Source organism: Rutilus rutilus (genome assembly GCF_951802725.1).
Source record: "Rutilus rutilus genome assembly, chromosome: 4".
NCBI lineage: Eukaryota > Metazoa > Chordata > Actinopteri > Cypriniformes > Leuciscidae > Rutilus > Rutilus rutilus.
The window spans coordinates 7,412,759-7,430,476 of NC_140212.1; the positions used below are offsets into that span (position 1 = coordinate 7,412,759).

General features: G+C 38.0%; 2 protein-coding genes across 3 annotated transcripts; both read right to left on the reverse strand.

Moving 5' to 3' along the window:
- Positions 1-659: 659 nt before the first annotated feature.
- parp12b (poly (ADP-ribose) polymerase family, member 12b) lies at positions 660-7,183 on the reverse strand. 2 transcript variants are annotated; one of them, XM_084406604.1, is made up of 8 exons: positions 6,792-7,183; positions 5,738-5,873; positions 4,581-4,836; positions 2,829-2,921; positions 2,610-2,736; positions 2,328-2,496; positions 2,108-2,228; positions 660-1,981 (listed from the first exon to the last, which is right to left on the reverse strand). In XM_084406604.1, the coding sequence occupies exons 1-8, from the start codon at positions 7,118-7,120 to the stop codon at positions 1,881-1,883; spliced, it is 1,332 nt and encodes a 443-aa protein (XP_084262730.1). In that variant the 5' UTR covers positions 7,121-7,183; the 3' UTR covers positions 660-1,880. The 2 variants fall into 2 exon arrangements, with proteins under 2 accessions (XP_084262730.1, XP_084262729.1); XM_084406603.1 differs by having other exon boundaries at positions 2,084-2,228.
- Positions 7,184-8,371: 1,188 nt separating this feature from the next.
- On the reverse strand, positions 8,372-17,613 carry LOC311289113 (putative tetratricopeptide repeat protein 41). The gene is made up of 16 exons (XM_084406870.1): positions 16,603-17,613; positions 15,132-15,229; positions 14,587-14,755; positions 14,275-14,492; positions 13,512-13,663; positions 12,949-13,408; positions 12,528-12,870; positions 12,475-12,479; positions 12,268-12,424; positions 11,234-11,382; positions 10,669-10,796; positions 10,363-10,543; positions 10,104-10,254; positions 9,508-9,657; positions 9,280-9,401; positions 8,372-9,162 (listed from the first exon to the last, which is right to left on the reverse strand). The coding sequence occupies exons 1-16, from the start codon at positions 17,259-17,261 to the stop codon at positions 9,032-9,034; spliced, it is 3,273 nt and encodes a 1,090-aa protein (XP_084262996.1). The 5' UTR covers positions 17,262-17,613; the 3' UTR covers positions 8,372-9,031.
- Between the last annotated feature and the right edge of the window lie 105 nt (positions 17,614-17,718).

A 17,718-nucleotide genomic window follows, 5' to 3' on the forward strand; every position in this document is an offset into this window, starting at 1 on the left:
AAGACCCGCCCCTTCTATTTATTCATTCGAAACGTACAGAATGAACGAGTCTGTCATTGGCTGTCAGCAGGATCCCTTAGCAACACTCACTCACACACGCTCATCTTATTTTAATTTTATATAGTCTTGTTCATTTACACTAGGGCCTGGACGTAGATTTAAGAGAGTATTGTATATAATTATATGTATTTGTAATAATTCAGTTACTTTTAGAAAGGTAAATGTTTTAAATTAAATTCGTTTAGTAATTTTGTAACTAACAATTTGTTTTCGATATGCCCGTCCGATACATTGTTTGAAAACACATTTGAAAAGTTAATATTTATATATTTAATATTTTAGATTAAGATTAACCATAGTTTAACTAGCCTAGCGTAACTATATATTTAACCATGCTATTTGTAGCAAAACCATGCTATAAATTATATGATTACGACAATTATACTATAGTAACAACATGGTAATTTTGTAAAGTAAGCTGTAATAATACTACATGCCTTTTTCTTTGGCTCTCCTCGGTGGTTTTGAATCATTTGAGACCCAACAAGGCCAAATTAATGTTCATTTTATTTCAAAACCTTGGTGCTACTCATCAGTAGGCCTGCAGTGATTATCTCTTGTAGACCTGGAAAAACCTTGTATTCAAATGAGTGACAAAATAGGAAAAACAGGGAGAATTTATTGACGAATACATGGTTTGAAAAAAGTGCAAGTTTGTACCTCATGAGCTGACCATATCATCCCACAAAGGTACCACATTCACTGAAGGCACACCAGACAAATCCATGGCATGAAAAACCAATAGAACCAATAATAAAAAAAAGATAAAGCAATCATAATTCCGCTAAAGTCACAGTATCTAAATGTGTTGATCTGAGGGTAGGACCCTCTCATATATTTGAGCTAAATAAATCATAAGCACTTGATGTAGCCACAGAATATTCTGGCAAAGACAGATCTATTTTGGTTAAAAATTATGGAATATATTTAATATTTTTTTCATATTAATATGACTATAATATTTCAATCAAAGCCACTGCATTTCATTCAGAGCAATTATTACAGGGCATCCTCAGTTTATTAATTGAGAAGAGCCTTGAGTTTGTAAAGGACAATTCACGCTGCACAGACAAGACGGTGACCAACACGGACAATCACCAAGGGCCAGTTCCATAAACTTAGCCACTATATTAAGACTGTGTCTTAAGAACTAGTTTGACCAACTAGCAGTTAACCAAGGGGTAATCAGTCTTACCTTCACAATTCAAATTATACCAATATCCCTTTTTATGTAACTGACTTAAAAAAATGATGACCAGTCTTGAAGAAAAAATTTAGATGACTAACTTTTAAGACAAGTCTTTATGCAACTGGCCACAGATTACAGTATGCCACTTCTCAGACATTCCACGTCCAGACAAATGCAATTGAACAAGTCAAACACACTGATCCGACAAAACCCATCAGAGCGTCTGTGGCCTTTGGTCGTAGTCTGTCGGTGCAGTGTGAATTGGCTTTAAAATTCTGTCATTATTTACTCTCCCTCAAGTTGTTCATGACATTCTTTCTTCTGTTGAACACAAAAGACGGTTTTGAGGAATGTGGGGTACCAAACAGTTGCTAGTCTGGACCCCTCTGACTTCCATTGTATAGAAAAAAGCCAATGGGAACCAGAAACTGTTGGTTACCCACATTCTTCAAAATATCTTCTTGAGGCTCAGTAAATGAGGACAGAATTTTCAGTTTTGCGTGAACTATCCCTTTAAGAGCATGTGAGTGTATCCAAATGGTAAGAAAATGAAGCAATAACTCATGATTTGAATTTCTATCCTCAGGTGCGTAAACACGGAGTGTGTTTGTGTGTTAGTGTGTTTTGTCAGTCACTGGGAAGCTTTAGTTTCCACTTCATTGATAGACACAAAGCGTGGTCGTCTGCGCACCCTTCTCTTTGTGTTGTGTTTTGGGTTCCTTTGATACATATCTGTAAAAAAAAAAAAGTCCTATAATCCAATATAATATAATATAATAAATACTCAAGGTCACTTTTAAATGAAATAATTTTATGACATTTTTTTTTCCAGACCTGGAATATGAAGGTGTGTAGTACCTTGGAAACTGACATAGTAATGCCTATTGCCCTTAATAACAGTAACTTCTGCATTGTTGTCCTCCTGAAAAGCTTTCTCCAGCTCTCTGGATGATACAGAGGTCACACGTTGCTTGTCATCCTATAGAAAAACGGTACAGAAACACAACCACAACCTGACCTTAAACATCAATTCCTCTCAGATGAGAGTATGGCCACTATGTTTGCAATCCAGTCTCACCGGCTGACCGTACTCTATCCAGTTTTCGTGATCTCCTTTGTAGTACCACATCCACTCTGTTGTCAGGATGTAGTGGACGGGTTTAGTGACGGAAGAGACTGTTGAAAGTCGGCGCACAGGGTCAAAGTTCCTGGTCATGGACACAAAATCCACCGGTCTCGAGCCTGGACTGAGTCCAAGAGAAGGGATGAGTAAAGAGAGTGGGAGAGCAGTACTCAAGAAACTAATTAATTCAAAATTAATGTCTTAAAAAAAGACTCTTGCATGTGAATTTGTACTGACCTGTGTTCATTCTTTGGGTCGCAGTAAGCTTTCTCTATTTCCTCCATGTTTCTTAAATCCCTCCAGTCTTTCCCGTCATAAACCTCCCACTTATACGGAAGATTAAAGTGGACAAGGACACACTGATCTGAAGCAATAAAAAACCCATTATATCTCAACTCTAAAGTAAATAGGTTAAAGGCAACAAGATTAACCATAGGTAACGACATCGACACCAACCCTGAAACTTGCATTTCCGTCTTATGAAGTGCAGACAGATTTCATTCTTCTCCACCTGAGCGACCGGTTTGACGCCTTGATCAGATATCAGTTCTGAAATGTATATGTATATGGATGTATATTATGAATTACTGAATATATACAGATGAGCCAAAACATTATGACCTCCTGCCTAATATTCTGTTGGTCCTCCGCATGCTGCCAAAACATCCCTCTGAGACATGGACTCATGAAGGTGTCCTGAGGTATATCTGTCACCAAGACATTAGCAGAAGATCCTTCAAGTCCTGTAAGTTGCGAGGAGGAGGAGCTGCCGTGGATCTAACTTGTTGATCCAGCACATCCCACAGATGCTCAATCAGATTGAGATCTGGGGAATTTGGAGGCCAGGCCAACATCTTGAACTCTTCATCATGTCCCTCAAACCATTCCTGAACAGTGTGTGCAGTGTGGCAGAGTGCATTATCCTGCTGAAAGAGGCCACTTCCAAAGCTTCAAGTTTAAAGGGATACTTCAGGATTTAGCATTAAGCTTTATATCAGTAGAAAACCCGTAGTGTTTTCGAATTACCGTGCTTTCCTCCCTCATGTCCCCCTGAGACAAGAGATTTGTGTATTTTTTGTCTGGAAGAAATCCTCCATTGTAGTGGCAAACAATTTTACATCACTGAATAAGAGACAAACATGGATCAATTGTCTTTAACAATTATTTATTCCCTTGCAAGGAAAGGTCAGCAGTCATACAGTCATTACAAAGTGCCTGCAGAGTGTAACAACGAGTGGGGGGTATCCTTCATTCTTTATAGCTGTTCCTGCCCCAAGGTTGTGTTCCCGAGGCTACATCAAGATACATCTTAGCCATAACTAACATATTGTTTAGATTTGTCCTGTCATCGGAGGATTTTATGGCCAGAGGCTAAAGACTACAGCCAGTAGTCGTCCAAAATGTCCGAGATTCGGCTTTTGCTTTCTGCAGTCGCCATTCATTGTTTACATGCACACCTTTTGTTTCAATCTAACTGGATTCATTCCGATTGGTGAATATGAATGTAAAGTTCGCATGAACGCTAAACAAGTGATCGGTTGATGTGCTTTTTAACATTCCCGCTCCTCCGTCGCTCATCAGTAATCACGCCACCGGCCTCGCGCCATTCTCCCACAGCCCTCAGCCTCGTCCTGCTCGCCACAGTAAACATAATGAATGGCGACTGTAGAATGCAAAAGCCGAATCCCGGACATTTTGGGCGATCTCGAAATCCCGGGCAGACTCGTCACGGAGACTCACTAGTAGCCTAGCCTTGTTGTTTAACTGCGCGCTCTTACCGCTAGGCGTGGCTTGGGAGTGGCCTCGTAGAGCAGCGAAGCAAGTGCATTCTGGGAGTTGTTGTCTTTCATCCACATTTCTCAGTCTAGAAAGCTCCAAATTCAAAAATAATTTCACATTTCTACTACATAAATGACCCATTTTAAATACACATTCATCTTTCCAGAGGTGAAGTATCCCTTTAAGTCCAAATGAATGGCCTTGCCGTTTCAGAGACACTCTGACCCAGTTGTCTTGCAATAACAGTTTGGGCCTTATCAGATACCATTTCTCCTGCATCCAACATGTTTCCTTACCATCTAATCTACCCAGACCTTAACATGTGGCCTTGTTAGGAGATGATCAACGATATTCGCTTCACCTGCGAGTGGTTATAATGTCTTGGCTCATCAGTGTATAATACGTGTGAATGAATGTAAGTGCCCTTACCACTGCTGAGAGTTTGCGAGTTCAGGCGATAAACGTTCTGGTAGATGTAGGGCAGGTCATGGATGATGTCACCACCGAGACCCCGTTCCTCCAGCATCCTGCGGCTGTGCTCGTCGATGCTGTGCTGCCGTTTGCACTTGGGGCCGAACAGGCAGTCGTCTTGCACAAAGTGCTGACAAATATGCACCTTAGTGCAGCGCTCCATAAAGGTACAGGCCCCGAAAAACCCAGTGCCTTTATTATAGTGAGCACACACCTGCGTACATACAACACGAGATGGATTATTTAAACATCAGAGTTATATGCAAAAAAAAAATTATATTACAAAACCACACATGCATTCATTAATAATTAAGTTAAACTACTTAAATGCCTTACACATACTGTCAAACTTCTAGATTAAACCAATGCGTCACAGAGCTCAGCAAAACATTCTACTTTACCTGTTTACAGGACATTCTCCATTTTTTCTTTTTTTTTTGTGTCTTTTTTTTTTTTTTTTTGTCCAAACCAAAGTGGAGAACGCACTTAGGACACCTGAAGATCTTAGAACATCAATATCTCTCCATCAGCAACTCTTCATCCTGAACGCGGACCACAAATCTTCTCAATTCACCACTTGCCTGTTTTTTTTTTCTTTCTTTTTTTTTTTTACATTAACATACTGACTGGAACACTGATGAAGTAGAGCTTCACTTGGATGACTTAATGGTTGACTTTGTCTTGTTTTTTTGTGAAGATTTTTTTTTAGATTACTGGCTTTTGATTGATGGTACTGATCAGATTGCTCCTTATCCAGGACATAACGCAGAAAAAAACAAATGTTCTGATAAACTAATGATATACTCAAATATTCAATGACTTCACACTGTGACATTGTATATTTGGGTGTAACCAGTCGCTGAATCAACTCAAACATGCCAGAACAAACGTCAGAGCGGTTACGTGAGCTCTTTTGTACTCTGAAAACGTCTCGTAACTGAGCGCACAGCGAAAGAAACGGAGAAGGGCGTTTCAAACGGCAGGAGAGGTACCTGGAATGCAGAAATATCCCAATCATAGCATGAGTTTGGCTTCGGGGAGGAATTCTCTCAAGAGAATGGAGTCCAATAAACATTTAGGTAGCTATTTAAGCCTCCCTGTTTGTATTTCCTCACCTCTGGCAGTAGGGCAGGATCATTCTGGAGCAGAAGCAGGAAGAGATCATCCTCGTTCAGTTCATGAAGCGTACACTCCCGCAGAAGGGGATAGTTATGTTGTGACTGGATATTATGGGAATATTTACACTCCTTCCTGACAAACACATCCACAAAAAGCATATAGTGATTTTTGGTCTCTACATAATTCCCAAACTTTGGTTACACTTTATTTTATGGTGTCCTTGTTACAATGTAATTATGCATTTAAGTACTGAGTAAAATTAATTAACATGTACTTACTAGGCTATATAATTATGGTAATTAAACATAATTTACTTACTGTAGTAATTACATGTAACATATATAACAAAGACACTGTAAAATAAAGAGATATTGCTTTTACATGACCAATATTTCTTACTACCAATACTACCATTTTTTAATGTCTATGATAACCGCTGTGCAGAACTGATTTTTATTTGATAATTTCTGCTTTTTGACACAATAAAAACTAAATGATCATTATACTTAATACCACTCTGAAAACATAATTATTGTTATTGTATTTATGTTGAGTAATTATCCAAGCAATACATTAAATTAATTAATATATGTTTGAATAGATTTGCTGGGTGCTATTAGTAATATTAATGACTTTACGTGGTAATTTATATTATTATAATAAACTACGTAGACATTTTTTAATATCGGTTATATATAAATAAAAATACTCGCCAATCTCTAAACTGCATTATTTCATAATTGTGATCACTGTAACATCTGAAATGCTGAAAATAGCCACAATAAATAACACGTATGTGTGTGCAAATTTGGTAGTATGTTCAAGGATGTAAATAAACAAAAGCAATAAATATTCATAAAATAATTAGGCTACGTTAAATCCCATGTCATACAGAACTTAAAGACGTTATGACCGCTAATAGCAGTTGTTATTTTTAGTATTGTATTAACGCATCTTTCCTTTTAAGGATAAAAGCACTTAATGCTCTACGTTTAGTAAATATAATAGGAAAATCTTACACTAGATATCCAGATGTTCTCCCAACCTTACCTTCCTTTCCCATATCTGCAGTTGCCATAAACAAAATACTTGCACAGGTGTAAATCCTGACACTCGCAACATTCATTCTTGGAATATTTCTTGCAGAGTCTCAGAGATGTTTTCGCGACAACAATGTAGTCAGGCTCTCCATCCTCTGTTTTAGGTCTGCTCTGGGTCACTGTGAAGCGGGCGCATTTCTTAACGATGTACCAGAAATCTGCTTCGGTTATCTCAAAGCGCTGGAAGACCCTCTGGTACAGCTGAGATATCTCCATAGAGCCTTTATTGCTGCATAATAAGCTGGTCGCATGATGTATGATCCGAGAGTAGCCAGACATGTCTGCGCTGAAGTAAGAGCAGTGCTGCGCTGCGGCGCGCCTGGAGGTCTAATCTGCGTTTCTACAGAAATGAAAGCGGAAACTGTGGAAAGCACGGTCTGGGATTCATGCCAAATACCCAGTGCCAGCTGCTTTCAAAATAAAAGTCTAAACAAGTAATAAAAACTCAGTGAGTGTTTTAGCGCAATTTTCTGACGTCATGGGATCACAACATTATAGTAAATCTTTTCCTGGATTTTTTTTGTGCGTTCCCGAGACTAGACCTTCCTTAACATAATGCCGAAAACCCGAAGTATCTAGGTGGTCCGGTTGAGGCGTAGATAGAAGTGCAAGATTGGTGCGCACAGACAGAACAGAAATCATGAGTTAACAATCGCAATTTTGTCCGGTGGAAAATTGCGCTAAAAAAAACTTCCCCTCAGGCTCCAAAGATGGATGGATGGCTGGATGGATGACAGACAGACATATAGATAGACAGAAAGACAGAATTTTTTTTATCTATTTTAATAGAATAGAATAGAATAGAATAGAATAGAATAGAATAGAATAGAATAGAATAGAAAGACAGAAAATTTGTATCTATTTGAATAGAATAGAATGGAATAGAAAGACAGAAAATTTGTATCTATTTGAATAGAATAGAATAGAATAGAAAGACAGAAATTTTTTATCTATTTTTGTTGAATAGAATCGAATAGAAAGACAGAACATTTGTATCTATTTGAATAGAATAGAAAGACAGACATTTTTTATCTATTTTAATAGAACGACAGAAATTTTTTATCTATTTGAATAGAATAGAATAGAATGACAGAAAATTTGTATATATTTTAGTTGAATAGAAAGACAGACATTTTTTATCTATTTGAATAGAATAGAATAGAATAGAAAGACAGAAAATTTGTATCTATTTTAATAGAATAGAAAGACATACATTTTTTATCTATTTTAATAGAATGACAGAACATTTGTATCTATTTGAATAGAATAGAATGACAGAAAATTTGTATCTATTTGAATAGAATAGAAAGACAGACATTTTTTATCTATTTTAGTTGAATAGAAAGACAGACATTTTTTATCTATTTGAATAGAATAGAATAGAAAGACAGAACATTTGTATCTATTTTAATAGAATGACAGAAAATTTGTATCTATTTTAATAGAACAGAATAGAATGACGGAAAATTTGTATCTATTAGAATAGAATAGAATAGAATTTCCCTTTTACAGAAAAGACATGGCTGGTCTGATGGTAGTGTACATGTTCATTAGAAGCAAATGAAAAAAAGCAATACAAGTCATAAATACTCATAAAATAATTCTAGATACATTACAACAGCATGCCAAATATTTATGGGCCATACAGAATTTAAATTATGAACTGACAATTTCTGACAATTATAATAGAAAACAGTTCTAATATTTCACAATATTGCTGTTTTTACTGTGTTCTTTAATCAAAGAAATGCAGCCACGGTCCAAAAACATATTTTGAACGTCCACATCATAGAAAACACATGTTTATGCAAACAGAATAGAATAGAATAGAATAGAATAATGTGCTTCTTAGAATAATGACATGACTAGTCTGACCATGTGACAAAGTGAGATGCAGTTAGAAGTTAGTCTTCTCATCTTTCTGTTCAGTGCCTTCAGAGTTTCCTCCTGGATGATCCGTCTGCCAGGGAAAGCCCCTTCGGTTGATCTGGTAAGAGACAGTCGCTGGTCAACTAAACCAAATGTCACTCTGTGGCCCAAATACAGACAGCTGTGAACCTCCACTGTCTTTTTAGGGTTTTATCCTGGTTTCAAGATGACGATCTGTCTGTAGAGAAGCTCCTAGTCTGTAGACTGTTGTAGCCCACTGTGTGATTTCTTATAAGCAGTTGTAGTGTGATGAAATGGAGCTCACTGCTCCAGGTCTCGGGTCAGTGGGTGCTCATGGCCCAGGAGGTGAATCCTTATGTCTGCAGCTCTCTGGAGTAGATCCAGCCCCTCTCTCCTCTCCACTCTACTGCAGCTACGCAACAGCACTTTACCTGCCAGACCAGACATCATCAAATAGACAAAGCTTTTAATGAAGAATATGCCTCTGAAACCAAGGCCACTAAAGTGGGTGGCCACTGTTGTGTTCAAGCAGCCATTTAGTCACTCACCAAGCTTCATAAGAACGACGGCAAGGTTGTGTCGCGCGTTGGGAAGTTGCAATGCCCGAGCCTCAGTCTCTGTAGTGCTTATAGCATGGCGGTACAGTTCAACAATCTTCCTCTGTGTCCATCTAAAAGTGCAAATCAAGCCGTGACCTTGAAATCAAATTATGCGACCTTGAGGTTTGATGAGGTTGAGATAACTAGATAAGCATTGCACATAAGTCCTTGTCTTACTCTGTATTGGTTTGAGCACTGGCCCAGAGATCTGCAAGCTGCTCCTCCACTTCTGCTACCAGAGGATGATCATGGCCACACCAGCGCCTCCTGCTGGCCAGTGCAGCTTGGAAGCATCTCTCAGCAGTCTTGGGCTTACAAAGACTCAACCTTGAAACATGTGAAAGTGCAATCAAAAGTGCACAAAGTATTTTTCGATGTTTTGCTGGCTGATTAAAACAGTAGTCTTTGACTTTATCCCAGTGGGGGGCAAACTACATCCCACAGGCCATATACGGCAAATAAAAGAAAAGTGGAATGCGGATGTTGTATGTTTAACAAAGAATGGACAGTAAAATACTTTTTCACCAGTATCGGACAGAAAGTGGTGTCTGATTTGCCAAGAGTAAGTTAAAGGCTTCAACCACAGTCGTCATTTGACACGGATGTAGCATCATTTATAATTTAATATAAATTTTAAATATTTAACTGAATATTTCTAAATGAAAGTGAATGAAATGAAAATGAAATGAATTATTTCTAAATTAAATAAAAAAGGCTCGCAATTAAATTAAATTAAATTAGGGGGAAAACGTTTCACTTTTTTGTTGTCTTACTTGTGAATGCCCTTCAGTAGCATGGCTGTGCCTTCAGCACAAGGATGGACAGAAATGTATCTAGAAGAGCTGATCTCTTTGAAAAGCCCTGGCACTGCATATACCCGTCCATCCGCCAGCAATGCCAGACACAGACGACAGAGCAGCTGTCCTGCGAGAGCAGATTAGAACTGCAAAATAAGTACGCTTGACAAAATATAACTCGCTTGTCTTTTTATAAGCTATATGAATGCAGGAGGAAATATGAAATGCATGTTACCAACTATCAGTTTGACCTCTGCGCTGTCAAGATGGGCTTCTGTAAGACACCTGGCAGTCTCAAGTCCCTTGTGGCAATACATCTCTGAGTCTTTCGGCAGATGCATTTGGACGTAAAGCTCTGCCAGCATATGTTGCACTTTGAGCAGTAACCTCATACTGTCACAATCCTGCTCCATTCCCTGTGGAGGAAAACAGAATGAAACCTTGCATAGAGTATGATCCATTTTTGTGCTTTTTGAACGCATACAATTTCTGACAATGATTAGCTAATCATATAACAGAAAATGTCTTGTATTATTTTTACCTTCTGGAAAATTTGATCTGCTTTTAGTAGCAGCTCCTCAGCTTGCTGTATCTCACCCAAACAGAGCAGAACTTTGCAGCAGAACCATGTTAATCGCCACACACTGGTGTGATCTGGAGGGTGAGCGTCTAAGAAAGACCAGGTGAAAGTAGTTAACGTATACCAAGAAGTGATCATTATTATAATAATTTATAGTTTACTTGTACACTTTACATTACCATTACTTACAAAAAGCATCCTTTCAAGTGGCCGAGATGAATACTATGATACATGGTAAATATTTTAAATAATATAAAGAAATATTGCACCATAAATTCTGCTTTTCTGAGTCTACATGTAAGAATGATCCTTTCCAAGGCAATTCCTTACAATACAATTTAATACTTTACAGGTTTTACACCTTTACAATTTGCATTACTATCATTTACAAAAAAACGACCTAATAGCTAGTATTATTTCAGATAAGTGGCCGGGCTTACAAGAATAACATGATACATGTTAAATATATAATATTTTTACATTTTACATTTTATTTGATACCGATGATAAAAAAAGTCGGTTTTACCATTAAGACGCTCCCAAGTCTGAGCCATCAGATTCTGGAATGACGTCACAGAATCAAATCCTCTCTCCCTTAGTAGTGTCCAATAATGTACAACATCAATTGTCATCTGTGGGTATCGCTTCAGGTTGCTTGACAAACACTCCATGGTACTATGAAAAAGATGAGAATATGAGATATATATACAGTAGCCTATGTCTGTATGATAAGCATCAGTGTTGACTGAGATATGAACTATTAAAGGAGAACTCCGGTCAATTTTAACATTGAGCTCATTTTTTTGTACATTTGGAGTGCTGTCAGTACAGAGAACAACGACAAAAATCGGTGCTGCCTACACTTGTTATCCTCGTTTTAAAATTTGCACCCTGTTGACTTCAATGGGGCAAGTTTTAAACCTGCTTTTAGCCTCTTAACATCCTTGATGTGTCATTACAAGTGCACAGGTCATGTGAGTGATTCCTTCTGAGTGAACGCGGGTGAATCTGACTGCAGTAGATGTGAAAGAAATATATAAAAAATGATGTTTATTCAGCCAGCGCACATACCTGTATTTACATCCTGTTTTCGGTCGAAGTCCACAGTAGTCGATTGTCGAGTTCACGCGCCTAGGTTTAGTACCTATGATCACGCGTGTGAACTCGACAATCGACTACTGTGGACTTCGACCGAAAACAGGATGTAAATACAGGTATGTGCGCTGGCTGAATAAACATCATTTTTATTAATATCTTTCACATCTACTGCAGTCAGATTCACCCGCGTTCACTGCACTTATAATGACACATCAAGGATGTTAAGAGGCTAAAAGCAGGTTTAAAACTTGCCCCATTGAAGTCAACAGGGTGCACATTTTAAAAAGAGGATAACTCGGTGTAGGCAACACCGATTTTTGTCGTTGTTCTCTGTACTGACAGCACTCCAAATGTACAAAAAAATGTATAGTTCTCCTTTAATTTCATAACGAACTGAAAACACAATGCCTACTGTTATTAGCAAAAGATTTTCTGAACAAAGATAAATTGCAGTTATCGTACGCTGGATCGCTAAGGAAGCCATGCAACTCCTTGAATGAACCAGTTTGCTTGAGATGCCAAGGAATCTCTTCCATCTTTCTTGCCCAGCTACAAAGCTCTAAACTGGACTTCTGAAAAAACTTAACAAGGATCAGATGATAGGAATTACCCTCCACACCTTAAAGTGAAAGAGACAAGAGCACAACTGTGTGAACACATTGGAAATGCCTGTTCTGTTTTTACTGCATGGAAATTATATTACTCTTCAAAAGTGTTTGTGCTCTATTTCAAGAATCCTAGTGAATTCAATACTGAAAATTATGCAAGGAATGAAGATATAATAAAAAAAAAAGAATAAGACAAAAATAACATAAACATTCTTACCATGCGTCAACAGGTTTATTGCCTGGCTGAGGGACTGATGCATGATGGTCAGAAGACCATTGTCTTTCTCCTGAACCCAAGGCCAAAAAGCAGAGCGCAATCGGGCCCATTCCAAACCCTTGACTCTTAGACAACCACAGTAACCTAGATCTTCCAACAAAGCCAGAACCTGAGCCTCAGTCAGGCCAGCACGAGACACATGAATGAGACAGAGTGTGTCCCACACCCAGCCTGAGAGATCTGTAGAGAGAGAGAGAGAGAGAGCGGAAGAGGGAATGCTTATTAGCTGTAACTAATGAAATAGTAAAAAGGACTTACCCTCCCTGAGTGATGCAGTGCTTGTCTGAGTCTCAGTGACTTCTGATGGAGCAGTTCTGCTGAAATCTTTTACCCAGCGATGTATGACCTTCACCCAGAGCTCGGGAACCGAATCAGCTTCTACATACTCCTGCAACAGCTCCATCTCTTGCTCTTTCTCCCTCAGCACCGCACACGTCCGTAACTCTGTGCCAATGAGCGCTAAAAAAGCCGGCAGGTGGCATTGCTTCTTACGCTCAATTCTTTGCAAAACACTGGTTGGCAACTCCTTGTAAGGTAAAGCCAGATGTCTGAGTAAAATGCTCTGCTGAACACTAGGATCGGAGATATGGGGACAGTTAAGAATCTGGACATCAGTCCTGCTGGTGAGACTTTTATAAGTGAGGTCAGTAAAGGTTGTTGTGATGATCATTTTGCAACAGTGAGGCAGAGGATCTGGCAGCCATTGTAGTGCCTTCACCTGGAAAACAGAAAAAACAAACAAAAAAGGTGTTAATTTTATTGATATAAAAAAGTTAAAGACAACCTGCTCATGCAAACCATGCAGAGGACTAAAAGATCACCTCTTGCTTTGAGAGTCCAAGTGTTTCTGTCAATAGGTCAATACCATCTATAAGAAGAATACAAGGCCCAAGATTGGCTGCTGCCGTGAATGCCTGGACAGCTCGATGGAGGTACTCAAACTCAATGATGTCTTCCCAATCTGGAAAATCACCTGCAGAAACAAATTAGATGCAAAATATTAAAATATTTGTTCTTATGATGCTATAAAACATGTGTTCTCAACTCTGGCCCTCGAGATCCACTTTCCTGCAGAGTTTAGCTCCAACCTTGATCAAACTCACATGCCTGTAACTTTCTGGTAATACTGAAGACCTTGATTAGCTTGTTCAGGTGTGTTTTATTACGGTTTACCTAATAAAACTTCGGAAAGAGGGATGTCGAAGCTGGGAATGACACACCTGAGTTGACCACGTTCCCGTACACAGGTCAGAAAACTAAGATGGCAAACCTTTGTTGTAATTGCTCTTTAAACACATAAAAAAGCGGTATTTTGCACAGATAAAACCAAACTATCATGTCCACTGGGTTTATTGAGATAAAGACAAACAGAAGTGCTAATAAACATTTAATCACAACTCCAACCAGATGCAGTTCCCACTGGGAACTAGGAATTTCCCACTTCCGAGGACAACTGGAACACAACAACTCTGCAGGAAAGTGGACCTCGAGGGCCAGAGTTCAGAATTTTTATATTTGTTGTATTTATAAAGAAAGCTCCAAGACTCATTACACACTTGTGCTGGGAAAAATGAGGAAATTTACCATAATGTGCTCTACGAAGTTGGGCAGTACACTGTCTAAGCATAGACCTGACATCAGTGCTGGATGTGCTGGTTTCACAGAAGTGAGGAATGACTAGAAAATCAGGATTCTGTCGGCAGAAGGCTCGCAGCCAACTCGCTGCCAGAGTGGACTTCCCACAACCCCTTTCACCACATACCAGTAAGATAGACTTCACTGAGTCTTTCTGGTCAAAATCACTGAAAGTAAACAATAATTTGTCCTATAATATAACATAACATATATGTTAATCAAACACAGTCTGCCTGCTGTATTTAGTTTTTATCTTCTTACCATGTGAAATGAGCACCTGGATTTTTTGATTTTGCATTATGGATTATAGAATGCAGAAATTTGTTTATTGCATTCAGTGTTTCTGTGGTGGGTACTGAGGGCACAAACCAGTCACACAATCCACGTGCACGGCTCTGTTGGTGATGCCGATCGAATGAATCCTGCCATCCTAAAACAAATCGATTCAAAAATCATAAACGTTTCTTATTTGAACCTTCATATTCTGTTTTGGGGTCTAAGAAACCCCAAAGACATTTAACAACTCAAAAAGTACCAGGCTGATACTTCATAACTTTTCCCTGGGTTTTGATTAGGCCAGAGAAAGAATTAAAAGAAAATAATTATATTTCAAAATTACTAATACCAAAATATAATATATAAATAAAATATACATGCAGATATATAATCAAAATATAAATATAAAAAATATATATATATATAAAAAATCTGATTAAATAATAAAATAAAACAGGAATAAAATATTGGCTTAATTCAGAATTTTGTTATTAGATAACAAAAAACTTGTCGAAAAATTATAGGCCTACCTAAGATGGGATGTTTTGGATCCTCATGAAATTTAGAAATGACTCCTTCCCAGTCCACCCTTATCATCTCCTCAAGTTCATAAAGGTTTCTGAAGAATCTGTCACACAGTGGAAAGAAAAAGAAGGATGCATATATATATATATATATACAGTCAAACCAAAATGTATTCAGACACCTTCAACATTTCTAACATTATCAGTTTATTCGCTATAGTTTATAAAATGGTGATAAAATATGACAAGAGCAGTTATCAAATCAGTTGATGTTTCATGGTTTTGGCCATCCTTCTGTTAGACTATCTCACAAATGAATTAGGTTGAATAGGTGTCAGCTGTTAAATTTAAGTACACAATTAGATAAATAGATATACATAGATATAGATATATATTATAGGGTGGTCCTTATCAAGTCCAATTTTTTTTTTTGTGCAAAATGTTAGTGTCTTAACCTCTTAAACTGTTCCTTTTAACTTCAAAATTAGAAATATGCAAAAATGTTGACTAAAAAAAATGATATTTAGAGGTAGCTCAATCATGTGGAAGATTGCCTATGTTAAGGTGTGCGGCGTTATTGTGATATGCAAGTAATATTAAAAGCTGCTGCAAATGAACTACATTTTTTTTAAATCAGAGCAACACTGACATTACAACAATGACAACAATCTAAAAAAAAGCACAAAGTTTTCAACAATCCCTCATTTCTGATGCTCAGCAGCCAGTGTTGACTTGTTGCAGTCTGGATAGATCCGTCGGTGATCTTCCACCACATGAAGGAGAAACTGCAATTGTTCTTCAGAGTGTGTGAGATAGCCATTGTATTCTTGAATCAGAGCCACTCCTCTCTCGGCGTGATCATTGACTACTTTCATTGCATGTATGGTTGCCTGTGCCTCCTGATAATCTGCTTGATTCGGCCAAAGTTCCGGGTCAATTTCAAGGAACATAATGTCATTTTTTTAACCAAAAAATGTACTCTAAACCCAAACAATAACCAAGGTGATCATCAATAGAAATATGTATTGATTTCACCAGGAAAGGTAAATCTGCTAAACCGGGTCATGGATGGATTCATTTGGATTTAGTTTCTACAATAAGTAAACTGAGATATGTATCTAAAATACATATTTAGGAATATATGGTGCATTAGATGCTTTTATGGAGATTTATTTGGAATTTTACTAGCCTGGTACAATCCCAATTCAAATGATCTGTTTTTACGAAAATCATCAAAATCTCAGAAAGGTTAAAGCTATTGAGCTTCCAGTAATTATTATGTTACTGCCATAAAAATTGGCATGCTGTATTTTCTTATATAAAGGAACAATTTGAAGGGTTAAGAGCATGACAATTGGAGACTTTAAAAATAAGGACCACTCTAATATATATATACACACACACACACACAAATGGAATTTAGTATTTAAAATAAATCTGTATTTATGTTTCAAGACATTGTGGTCTGTTCTCAAACCTGACAGGAAGACAATGATTTATGATCCTTCTTTTTAGATCTCTCATTCTCTGTCTCTCACTTTTGCTTTGATTGGATAGCATGTTCAAGAAGATGTGCATTTCATCACTGCTGTCATCCTCCACATCCTGTGGGGTGCAGTCTTTAAAATAAAAGAAGCAGCTTCTGTGGTTGTCAATGAAGGCTGCCTTGGTGATCTCCAGCTCTGTCAGGCTACAGGTGCGATACCTGTCCTCCATGACCCAAGGGTAACCAGCCTTTGCAGCAACATGCAAGTTCCTAGCCACCTCAGACAAAGAACACGGGCCAATATCAGATTGAGAACCATTCTCTCCTGGCAGACATTGTCCATAGCTGTGTCCAAGAAGACAGATTAAAAAAGATGAGCGGTCGATGAGATCCAAATTGATTTTCAACTGCTGGTCGAAAAGATCTGGCTTATTTATCTGATGTTCATCATTGTCATTATTTTCATAATCCCTTTCTTGTTTGCTTCGCTGTAAGTCCACAGGTCTGAAACAGGCGCCTCTTGTCTGGCAAAGTGCATCTAGGTGGGGAAACACCTTTGCTTTCAGGTAAGACAACTCTTCTTGAAGATCACCTGGAAAATAGCACAGGTAAGGCTGAAGAGGAAACACCAGGCTGTCAGACGTTCCCATAATTTTTTCTTGGATACTTGTGACACTTTCAGAAATCTAAATATGTACATTCAACAGAGAAAGAATTAAATGCACAAATATTAAAAGGTACATAAATAAAATATTTTAATGTTTTAATCTCTCCATTACTAAAAAAAAATCCAGTCAATATAAACTAAATAAAATAGAAAGAAAAAAAATGAGTGTAGTCTATCTTTAAGTCAACCAATCCTATCGGGACTTTCTTGTGGTCTATCGTGTCAACAGCTTGTTGCTAAGGTGACCGTGATATAAATGCGATTCTGATTCTGAATCACCTAGTTCCGTTTCCCCCAACCCGCTCAAAGAAGTAAACAAAACCCACACCGTCCCCAGATCAGTTGTTACAGTCTATGACAAAATCTCCTTCGCTCGATTAATTGGCATTCCGTTGAGCCAACCAACGCGAGCCACGATCGGAACGTGTAAAATCGGACAT

What these genes read in the sequence shown, in the direction of transcription:
- parp12b (XM_084406603.1), bottom strand. Translation starts at nt 7,120, where the DNA reads ATGTCTGGCTACTCTCGGATCATACATCATGCGACCAGCTTATTATGC. An exon ending in ATCCTGCCCTACTGCCAGAG is followed by an intron (nt 4,837 to 5,737) that starts GTGAGGAAATAC and finishes GTATGTACGCAG; the next exon opens with GTGTGTGCTCACTATAATAA. An exon ending in CTCGCAAACTCTCAGCAGTG is followed by an intron (nt 2,922 to 4,580) that starts GTAAGGGCACTT and finishes TATACATTTCAG; the next exon opens with AACTGATATCTGATCAAGGC.
- LOC311289113 (XM_084406870.1), bottom strand. Translation starts at nt 17,261, where the DNA reads ATGGGAACGTCTGACAGCCTGGTGTTTCCTCTTCAGCCTTACCTGTGC. An exon ending in TCCAAAACATCCCATCTTAG is followed by an intron (nt 14,756 to 15,131) that starts GTAGGCCTATAA and finishes GATTTGTTTTAG; the next exon opens with GATGGCAGGATTCATTCGAT. An exon ending in CAGATCAAATTTTCCAGAAG is followed by an intron (nt 10,544 to 10,668) that starts GTAAAAATAATA and finishes TTTCCTCCACAG; the next exon opens with GGAATGGAGCAGGATTGTGA.